Source organism: Micropterus dolomieu, linkage group LG14 (genome assembly GCF_021292245.1).
Source record: "Micropterus dolomieu isolate WLL.071019.BEF.003 ecotype Adirondacks linkage group LG14, ASM2129224v1, whole genome shotgun sequence".
Classification (NCBI taxonomy): Eukaryota; Metazoa; Chordata; class Actinopteri; order Centrarchiformes; family Centrarchidae; genus Micropterus; species Micropterus dolomieu.
In genome coordinates, this window is record NC_060163.1 from 17,301,049 (window position 1) to 17,311,596 (window position 10,548).

The window sequence follows — 10,548 nt, forward strand, 5'->3', positions numbered from 1 at the left end:
GGGGGGGGGGGGGGGGGGGGGGGGGCGCTGCAGCTGGGTTTGCTGTACAGTAAGTTGTTTTTTGTTCCAGTTTCATCGTTGAATTTAACACCTCGTCACTCTGCTCGCATCGCCCCGGATTCGTGTTAATCCATGCGTGAATGGAAATATGAGTGCGGTAGTTCAATACATGTCTAGACAACAGCGGCTTCTCTCAGGGGGAGGTAAATATACATCTGGCAGAAGAATGAATAAAAGGTGAACAGCAGATAAACAGGCAGCCAATCAGAGCCCGAGCTTGAGGCGGCATCCGAGCGTTGATTGGCCAGTCACACCTCGAGTTGCAGCTCTTATTGATTCGTTCGCTGCAGAGCTGACTATCACTCTCCCTTTTTTGGGTTACTGTAGTTTTGTGTTAAGCAGACCAGCCTTATCTCCGTATAACGGCCCACCTCAAGTTTCTACTCTTCTTCCAGTCTTTGGTGAGTTATTTATCTACCTTTTATTTGTTCTACAGGTGTAATTTCATCGTTACGCAACGCAGCAAATGTCGTATATCAGCTAGAACTCAGCATCATCGTTATATGACCATCCTCTTCCTCACCATCGCCAACCAGCATCGTCTGCTAGCTTAGCTTAGCCTAGCCAGCACCAAAAAAATAATTAACATTCACCATATGAAGGTGTTTTAGCCTCCAGCTGTTAGGTCATCACAAAAACACCGAGGTGACCGATTTCTCTCATCTTTGCCACCCACAGCATCACCAAAACCGCTGCCACGATGACGGAGGCGGAGGCGTTGGAGAAGAAGCAGTCCAGCAACGGGAATGTTGTTCCAGAGGCCACGATAGAAGACGTGTTTGATCACACGTACAAAGAAAAAGAGGGTCCCAAACCTGCCAGGGTCATCGTGTGGAGAAATGTCTTTTTGATGAGTCTATTGCATTTAAGTGCCCTGTACGCCATTTTCCTCATCCCTTCAGCATCTCCTTTGACCTTGCTTTGGTGTGAGTAAAATCCTACCTGTTAACAGTGTTTCTGCAAAGGCTGGGGGGTTGATTGTGTGGCATTTTGTGGATATTGAATGAGTGAAATGCAATATCCAATTCACAGCTGTTATGTCACCACATGTAGATCATCACAGATTTCATGTCACAGCATGCATCTTAAAGCTGCAAACTGCACAGTGCATGCTTGTCAAGAAAACAACTCCTTAACAACAGACACCAACTAGCATGGGGTTTTGATTAAGCAACAGTTGGGAATGGGAATGCAGACAAAGGAAGAGTTGCCAGTTACATAAACCGCATGCTACTTGATTACATTTCGGTATGTGCATTCCCCATTAATCAAATCCATAGAGGTTGCACTTGTGAATGGATTTAAATGCTCCCAGGCCAATCACACATGCAATCATCAAATGGTTTTTTCCATCCAGCCATCATCTGATAACATAATTACATTGCCCAGAGAGTGTCACAGTTTCATATAAAATGCCTTGCTTTGTTCATGGTTATTTAATCTCTTGTGAAAGAAGTAGGCTAGTACAAAATTATTTTCAGCTAGAATATTGTGCAGTAAACCTACTGTGGCACATTTAATTGTACTGTGAAGATAATTTTGGAACAAATTCACAAATAAGTTGCCTTTAATTTTAAAAAATGTAAAAACAGTCTGCTTTAGGGGGATGACTTCCCCTTTAGTAACACAGGCATCATAAAGTAACAGTAGATGATTATCCCACATATATCACTTGGTGCAGGATCACCTTCCCAGCCCTAACATGTCCGATGCATAGACATTGCAATATATAGTATTAGTGCAGTAAAGGGCTAACAACAGGTGACGAGTAGAAGGTTGCCAAACTCATTTGTTGATGCATTTCTCTCCACAGCTGTACTTTGTTTTTTGATAAGTGCACTAGGAGTTACTGCAGGAGCTCATCGCCTGTGGAGTCACAGATCCTACAAGGCCACATTACCACTGAGGATCTTTCTTGGTGTTGCCAACTCTATGGCATTTCAGGTACCTAAAAGTGACAGATCCCAGAGATCTGTGGTCACACAAGCACACACTTATCGTTGTGATAATTGCAGTTTTCATTACTGTGTAAGTACAATGTGTTGTCTACAGTGTGTGTAATCTCTGTCTTTATCTGAATCCACAGAATGATATCTTTGAATGGGCTCGTGACCACAGGGTTCACCACAAATATTCTGAGACTGATGCTGACCCTCACAACGCCGTCAGGGGCTTCTTCTTTGCTCACATTGGCTGGCTGCTGGTGCGCAAACACCCTGACGTTATTGAGAAAGGACGCAAGCTGGAGCTTGCTGACCTGTACGCCGACAAAGTTGTGATGTTTCAAAGGAAGTAAGTGGCTTCAGTCAATGAATACACTTCAGCTAACAGCTAAATACCAGCCAGGAAGTATTTCATCTTAAAAAAGATGCAGTTTACACCTTTGGCCGGTAGTGTGGATGGTAAACGAGCAGAATTTTGTTTCATATTTTTATTTTCTGATAATATTTCAAATACAAATAAAGAACAAAGAAAGAAAACCCACTACAGTTTACAGTTGTGTCTACAGTGCAAGTTGTGTTAGTCATTCTGGTTAAACAAGGTTACAACTACTAGCAATGGTGGTGCTTCAGTGAAAACTGTGTCATGTGGAGAAAAGTGAGAGCAATCCCACTTTTGACAAGCAGAGCATTTGTTTGTTTAATGTTTATGTTGCACAGTAAACAGCTCCATTCTTTCTGCTCTCCGCCCACTCTTTCTCCTCGGTAGGTATTACAGGCCGTCTGTGCTGGTCATGTGCTTCTTCGTCCCCATGTTCGTGCCTTGGTACATGTGGGGGGAGTCTCTGTGGGTGGCGTACTTCATCCCGGCTCTGCTGAGGTACACGTTGGTGCTGAACGCCAGCTGGCTGGTCAACAGCGCGGCTCACATGTGGGGAAACAGGCCCTACGACAAGAACATCAACCCCAGAGAGAACGCGTTTGTCACGTTCAGCGCTATAGGTATGAAAAACACATGAATGTGTGCTCTTGTTGTAACAGAATAGACTCATGACGTATAATAATGATAATAAAACTATAATTGTATTGCACTTTTCTCAACAAAGTTAATTTATAAATTGAAAAAACAAGTATTTTTGGGCCAACAGGCGTTGCATAATCCTGCAATTCTAACCTCATAGCCCAGCGCTGTTTGTGGAATTCCAGCTCACAAAACATGACCAGTTGTGTTTGTTATGTGCAAATTGAACCCTCAAAACAAAGTGTTTTACGAGAACTTAACTCTTAGCATCAATCTTGCGTTGTGATTCAGTGTTTTGAGCCAAAACACAGACTAAATGGTGACCTTTACATATCAAAACAGATCTTTCTTGGCCACTTGCTTAACTTTACATCAGATGTCATTTCTTAAGTAGTTTGCATGATATCCTGCTGAGTAACAAAACAACACAACCCCTTTTGTGAATTTGATCAGCATGAGCTATCAGTGCTTTCAACCACAGAAGTGATTACTGTTGTTGATGGGACATGTCACTAATTAGTCACTCTAAACCAGCCCTTGGTCTATATAAATGTCTAGTAAACATCAGCCAACTTTGGTCTGATAATATCATGTCATTAATAGGGTTGGGCAATGTCTACTATATTTCCATCAGACGATTTCTACAATGAAACATCAGTATAGACGACGGCATCGGTAGCGGTCGTCTTATGTGCATACTACACTCGGTAAAAAACTTGGTAGCCTATTAACTTACGTTACAAGTCGCGGTGGATATTTTACGCACGGACCAGGTAAAGCAGCATTGAACCCACAGGGTGCAGATCTTTGTTTCAATTTGAAAGGCTACGTCATTAACAAGCCGACGTGTGGCGCGCCTGCTGCCGTATCGCTGGTGAAAAAATACGGAAAAAAGAAGAGTACTGTGTCTTTTAGACGACTGTAGAAGACACATTGCTGATGGAGAAAGTGGAGCAGACGGGGGGAGAGTGGCGGGGCAAGTCGGTGTGTTTAGCTGAGGTGTAGGTGTGAGTGTGTCTGAATGTGGGGAGAGGAGAATTCTGAGGCAGGTGCAAAGCATATTTAAAATCAATAATAAGAATGTCCGAGGTGATTAAAACCTGCTTCCACAGGGCAGAATAATGTGAAAATTAGAGGGGTTTTTTGCTGGGGTGGGGGGATGTTTACAGTCACAATACCGGCTCAACGTTGTGATGGCATCGTCTCATCGGCCCAACCCTAGTCATTAATTGTTTCCTGTTTCTTTAGTATAATACAACCCTTGTTTCTTGTACCTTACAGGTGAAGGATTTCACAACTATCACCACTCGTTCCCATATGACTATGCAACCAGCGAGTTTGGCTGCAAGTTGAACCTTACCACTTGTTTCATCGACTTCATGTGCTTCTTGGGCCTGGCCAAGGATCGCAAGAGAGTGCCCCGCGAGACGGTCCAGGCCCGAATACAGCGCACAGGAGACGGAAGCCATCGGAGTGGCTAAGATTATTGAATTGTGGTCGGCTTCAAGACAAAACGACCGAAAAGAAGAAGCTTCAGAGTCCTTTGACAGCTATACATTTCTCATCCTCTGAGGATAAGTCAGCTTCATGAGGGCCTTGACCACATTTTGCTTGTTTTTGTGGTTTTTGTAGCTGTAAGTTAACAAATTGTTCAAGGTGGTTAACAATCAAACACTTTTTGCTAAGCCATTGGCATTGGTTTCTCTTGTTCAGTCAGGCCAAGGGCTTGCAAAGATGTTTTAGATTTGAAGTAGATGCATTTTAAGTCAACTCCATTTTCCGCTGTTTTGCCACTTTGGTGTGCATTCTTCATGCAAAGTCATGTAGCCGATCATTTTTATCTAAGTATACTCAATTATTAATCAAAATAGACGAGAAGTGGAGCACTTACATATGGAGTAACATTTCAACTGATGCAGTTCGATAGCAGTTGGAGACGGATGCCTTTATTGGAGTTTACAGCTAGATTTTACAGTTGTGATATAAATTCACTTTTTGAGAGCTCTAACATCTGAAGAAAAAGGGATGAGAGTCTGAATCTTGTTTTGTAAAAAAAAAAAAAAAAGAAAAAAAGAAAGTTGCTGGCTTTAATGAAATATGGCACATGATGGAAGAGTGAGGGAACCCAGACCATCTTATAACTTGACTATATTCCAAAACTACATGAAAGCCAAGTCATTCAGTGTTGTAACTTGGTTTTCTCCTACAGAAAACCAAACCAAATATGTAGAAAAGTCAAAGGCATTAGAAAAAGATGAACACACACAGTATTTAGTCTGTGTAAGAATTGGATCAAGATATTTCAAGACTATAAAACTGCCAATTAATATTAACAGTAAATGATAAATGTAATTTTAACTTGCCATGCAATTTTTTATATCTTTGTGCCAAGAGTGTGCCAACTGTCGACATATTTAGAACCATCTCAATGGTCCACTAGAGCACACACGGTCGATGCTGCTTCTTCACTCGACATCATCGTGGAAGTTTTTTAACATCGTGGCATCAGTGGCTTCGCCTCCGCTTGAGATTTTATCCAGCATTTCATCCAGCCTTTTTTTGTCCTGAAGCATCTGCAGCAGAGATCTTATTGGTCGATGTAGCAGCCAGTCAGGTGACAGTTCTGGTGTTACAAAACAACATGCCACCCATGCATGATGATATACTGTAGTTGGTGTTATAGTGAGGTGTTTTGTTGGTGACTCTAATGGCAGAATCGTGTCTATTTTTGTAGCGTTACTGTGGAGCCGCATGGCTTTTGGATCATCAGAACTGTTGCCATGGTGATTTCTGAGACAGGGTCTGGTTTCCCTTAGATGTCCTACTAAGATGATTGTCTTTGCGAAATTTTGAGGCGCATCAATGTTTATGTTTATGTTCATCTTCAGTTCTGGTGTGTGGAATGCTTATTTATGTATTTATTTATTTTTTTCCCATTCTTGACCAAAAAGGATTGCTCTAACCTGAACCAGTTTTTGCATTCCAAGATTTGACAGATAACTATATATATATATATATATACATATATCAAATTGGAGCATCTGTTTATTTTTTTTCTCAACAGTCAGGACACAACCAAATGCCTTATAACTTGGGCCCATTCCTGATCTTCAGGTCCTGGCTGTCAGTTAAGACAAAAAAAGGTTTTAAGTATCACAAAACAAATATGATCAAGGTTGATTTTCAAAAAATGCAAAATTAAAGCATTGTGCAAACTATCAGTCTTGAGATTTAACTTAAACGAAATATAGGCCGTGATGGATGTGCCAACTAGTTGGAACCCTTCACAGCATCTCAGTATGAAATCCCCCAATCGAAGGTGCTGTCATGAGGAGACTTAATGCACTTTCCAAACGCGACAATATATCACAAGCCATGCAAACAACTCCTGCTGCCCGGAGCGCCAAAATCTTCCTAATTTTCCTAATGACGAGGAGCTTCAAAAGTTGTCTCCCTGAATGATTATGTCAAAACTCAACTGTATTCTATTCTGAAATAAAGTTCACAATATTTTCAATACACTCATAATTGAAAACAGTTGTTATTTTCTTTTTTTATTCATTGTGTCTATGTTTTCTCCGGCTAAACAGCTAAACACTTCCAGACTGTTATGTTAAATATTTAGTAATTCCACAAGGACACTTGGTTTTAATTTAAACACATTTATGCCATCTGGACTTTGCTTGCAATTGTGGATTTCTTAGCTTGTGTCTTTTTATGTGAGCTGTAATGGCAGGTCTGTCAGAAGTGAAACAGATATACAATGCAGTCTAAGGGCAGCAAACCACCTCAACAGGAAGCATTTCGTCTTGATTATTTCAAGAATGGGGCCAGAGGTTGTCAGGCTGTCATCTAGTGTTCACCATTACGCAGCCTGCTCTTTTCTGGCTGAATTTGACTCCAGCTACATGTTGCTATTGGCAGAAATTACTCAGGTCCTTTACTGAAGGAAAAGTAGCAATAAACAGTGTAACTAATAATCAAAAGTACAATTCCTGCATTTAGTGTTACTTAAATAAATGTATAGTATTAACAGGTAAATGTACTTGTTATCAAAAGTAAAGTACTCATCAGGTTTTTAATGTAGTTTGTCAAGATTCAGGCAGAAAGAAAAATATTTGCTGCATTTCTCCGGGGTTTTGGAGTGTGGATTGTTAGAAAAATGAGACATTTGAACACATCACCTTGGGATCTGGGAAACTGTGATGGACAGTTTAGACCAAAGACCACAAATGATTCATTGATTATTCAGGATTAATTAATAATACATTTGTCTTTTGATCTGTTAGGTATCTAGTAACCATAGATTACAAATAAATATAGTGGAATAACAAGTATAATATTTTTTCTTCAGTGTAGTGGGGTAAAAGTATAAAGTAGATGTACCTCAAAATTTTACTTAAGTACGGTAGTTGAGTAAATGTACATTAGAAACAGGAGGACATTCTGCATTTGTTGTGATGGTGGGTGAAAACTCCCTTCCATCGCAGTCTGCAGTTTTCTGGTAGTAATCCAACTGGGACTCGTCTGGTGATTTTCTGTTCCTTGGATTGGTTTTCCCTTCTGTGGGAAAGAACTCAGACACATTCAGTCTTCAGGTCAAATATATCTCAGATATTCAAGCCTGTGCTATTTGCTCATGCCTGCAGATACAGAACGAACTCTCAAAATGTGCCTAATGGTTTACACACGGCAGAGAGGAATGTAGGAGCAGCGTGCTGACCAGAGAGAGTTTATTTATTACATCAGACTGTGTGAGGGTGAGGAGTACATGGTTTGTGGATGTTACAATTGCTTCCAAAAGCAAAGATCCCCAATGCTAGTCAATTAATGAATTAGTTGATAGGTTAAGTCACTTAAATAGAAAAAAAACCCTTCTGAAAAGTGAGGATTTCTCTCATATATTATTGTAATTATTTTGGGCAGACAAAAAGACATATTTTGAAGGCCTCACTTTTGGCTCTGGAAATATATGATGTGCATTTTAAAACCTGTTTCTGACATTTTGTAGACTAAAGAGTCGATCAGTTCATTGTAACATCTTAATCCATAATGAAAATAATTGTTAGTTGCAATCCTCACTTCACATCCAGTGGTGGAAGAAGTACTCAGATCCTCACCTTAAGTAAAAGTAGTAATACCACAATGTAATGATACAAAAGTAAAGGTTGTGCATAACGGCCCCTTTCAGAGTATTCTATACTCTACTGTTCATTATTATTACCGCAGTTAGCAGCATTTATGGATGTATCTGGTTGAGGTGGGTTTAACTACTTTATCTCATCTGTGGCAATGCATCCTATTTTCTAAGTAGTTTTTTATATATAGAATTTTAATGCAAAGTATACATAGCTGTCACATAATCCCTCTTAAATAGGAGTAAGTACCGAAAGTGAAGTATTCATTCTGCAGAATTTCATATTATTGGATAAGTACTGATGCACTTATATGTCTCACTTTAATGTTGCAGCTGGCAACAGTGGTACTTATTTGAAGTATTTTTATAAACTGCTGGGTAGCTTTGTATAATAAAATTTCAGAATATATTTGTTGATTATGTTTTATATTAGAATATAAGAAGTAACTACAGCTGTCAGTCTAAATGTAGTGATGGATAAATAAATATTTTCCCACTTTACTTTAGGCCTAGTGGAGTAGAAGTATTGAGTAGAAAACTTTGGTAAAATACAAGAAGGGCTACCTATGTATTCCACTGATCACATTAGATGTTTTTTTGGCTGCTCTATAAACTACTGCACATGGACTCCTGAAGGCATGGTGTCACATGAAGGGAAATTACCGCATGACTCAGGACGCTGGCGTGGTGTGATGTGCGCTGAAGTTGCATTACATTAACATCACTCCACACTGTCATGGCCGAGGTTACTGCAGTTCAAAACCCACCAAAAACATTCACGCCACGCAGACCACAGCGTCTGACTCATGCCGGCCAATCAGTAGCGAGGTCCTGACTTATGATCCTCCTGAACCAATGGAGTGAGGGCGGGTGAACCACCTGTGCCAGCCTGTTTTTTTTTTTTTTTGCATCAGTGGTGCCAGCTTGCAAACTGCCGTTTCACAGCCTCAGGATTTGGCAGTGAATGAAATCATGAATGAGTTATGAAATGCCCCTCGAAGCGTATGTCTGCGGGGGGGGAAAGTCGTAAATGCAGACATTTGGTGCATTCAAGTGCTTTTGATGGCAGTAGGAGAATAGCAGCTAAAGTAAAACTTTGGCTACCTGTGGGTAAGATCACGGACTCAATAAAGAAAAGTGTAGATGTGGAAAACTCCATGATAAGTGCAGGTAGCTGTCGATAGTTTTGCAAATGCATGACGTTAAACACAGAACCATCTACTGTTCAAAATGGAAATCGCCTAGAATAGGATACAAAACCAGCAATACCACAACGTGAAGATGTCCTGCAGTCAAAATGTCTCTGATGTAAAGAAGCAAAATAAAGCATCAACAGCAAAGTACTCTCTGTCCTCTTACTTTTATAATAAATGTACTAGGATTATACTTTTGATACATTCATGTTCATACATTCAACATTTTTTATGTAACTTAACTACTTTATATACTGTTGTATATCCATAACAATGCTTCATATTATATTTGTTCATCATATGTTTTCTATATAAAATCTGTCTATAGTTACTATAGTTGTCAATTAATGTATGCGATACACGCTTTATACTCCATAGGCAGGACCCTATTATATGAAGATAATGGCCAATAACTGGCCATCTATTTTAAATTAATAAAAGTTAGTAATGATGAACTCAAGACAGAACAAATGTCACATCATCTTTCCATTAAACCTGGCAGCCCTAAAGTTCTTATTCATGACTAATAACTCATCTATAACACATTAATAAATGATTTTGTTAACCATTAGTTACAACATAGTGTCCTATCACAAGGTAGTAACAAAATGGCATCTTTGCTTAAAAAAAATCATGAGCATTTAATCAAGTCTCAAAACCATTGAAGTGAAATTTTATTTGAAAAAAAGATACAGCAATGAGTAAAGTAATGCAACATGGATTGTATAAATATCTGTGCAACCAAAATGAGCACAGAGGCACTTGACTGCCTTCTGCTGCCATGATGCACCAAACTACCCAGTTTTATGTCCATCTACAAAACTTGTACCTATGTTTTCAGTTCATTTTAGTTTGTTATCACTGAATGATCTATTCTAAAACAAGTATGTTTAAAAAATAATAATTCATAGTTACAAAAGGATTAGGTGCAGCCTGGGTAACAGAGGAAGTGACTAACATGGAGGGATTCATTTGCAAATTTAACATAAATTAATGCAATTTTTGCTTATGAGCTGCCATGTGAACTCAGCAGTGAGTGAAGGAGTTAATATGGGAAACATGCACACTGATACAAGTCTGAGGGTGAAAAGAAAAAAGATTCAGCTGTTCACATAAGCTAACAGGGAATTAGGCTAATGGGGCCAAGTTAACACAAAATGGAGTGGGGGGGGGGGGGGGGGGGGAAAAAAAAAACCG

General features: G+C 39.7%; 1 protein-coding gene across 1 annotated transcript; it reads left to right on the plus strand.

Annotated features, from left to right (window-relative positions):
- Positions 1 to 95: 95 nt before the first annotated feature.
- On the plus strand, positions 96 to 6,556 carry scd (stearoyl-CoA desaturase (delta-9-desaturase)). The gene is made up of 6 exons (XM_046068683.1): positions 96 to 461; positions 739 to 986; positions 1,874 to 2,004; positions 2,147 to 2,352; positions 2,770 to 3,002; positions 4,303 to 6,556. The coding sequence occupies exons 2-6, from the start codon at positions 761 to 763 to the stop codon at positions 4,500 to 4,502; spliced, it is 996 nt and encodes a 331-aa protein (XP_045924639.1). The 5' UTR covers positions 96 to 461; positions 739 to 760; the 3' UTR covers positions 4,503 to 6,556.
- Positions 6,557 to 10,548: the final 3,992 nt, after the last annotated feature.

What these genes read in the sequence shown, in the direction of transcription:
- scd (XM_046068683.1), top strand. Translation starts at nt 761, where the DNA reads ATGACGGAGGCGGAGGCGTTGGAGAAGAAGCAGTCCAGCAACGGGAAT. An exon ending in TCCTTTGACCTTGCTTTGGT is followed by an intron (nt 987 to 1,873) that starts GTGAGTAAAATC and finishes TTCTCTCCACAG; the next exon opens with CTGTACTTTGTTTTTTGATA. An exon ending in CCAACTCTATGGCATTTCAG is followed by an intron (nt 2,005 to 2,146) that starts GTACCTAAAAGT and finishes CTGAATCCACAG; the next exon opens with AATGATATCTTTGAATGGGC.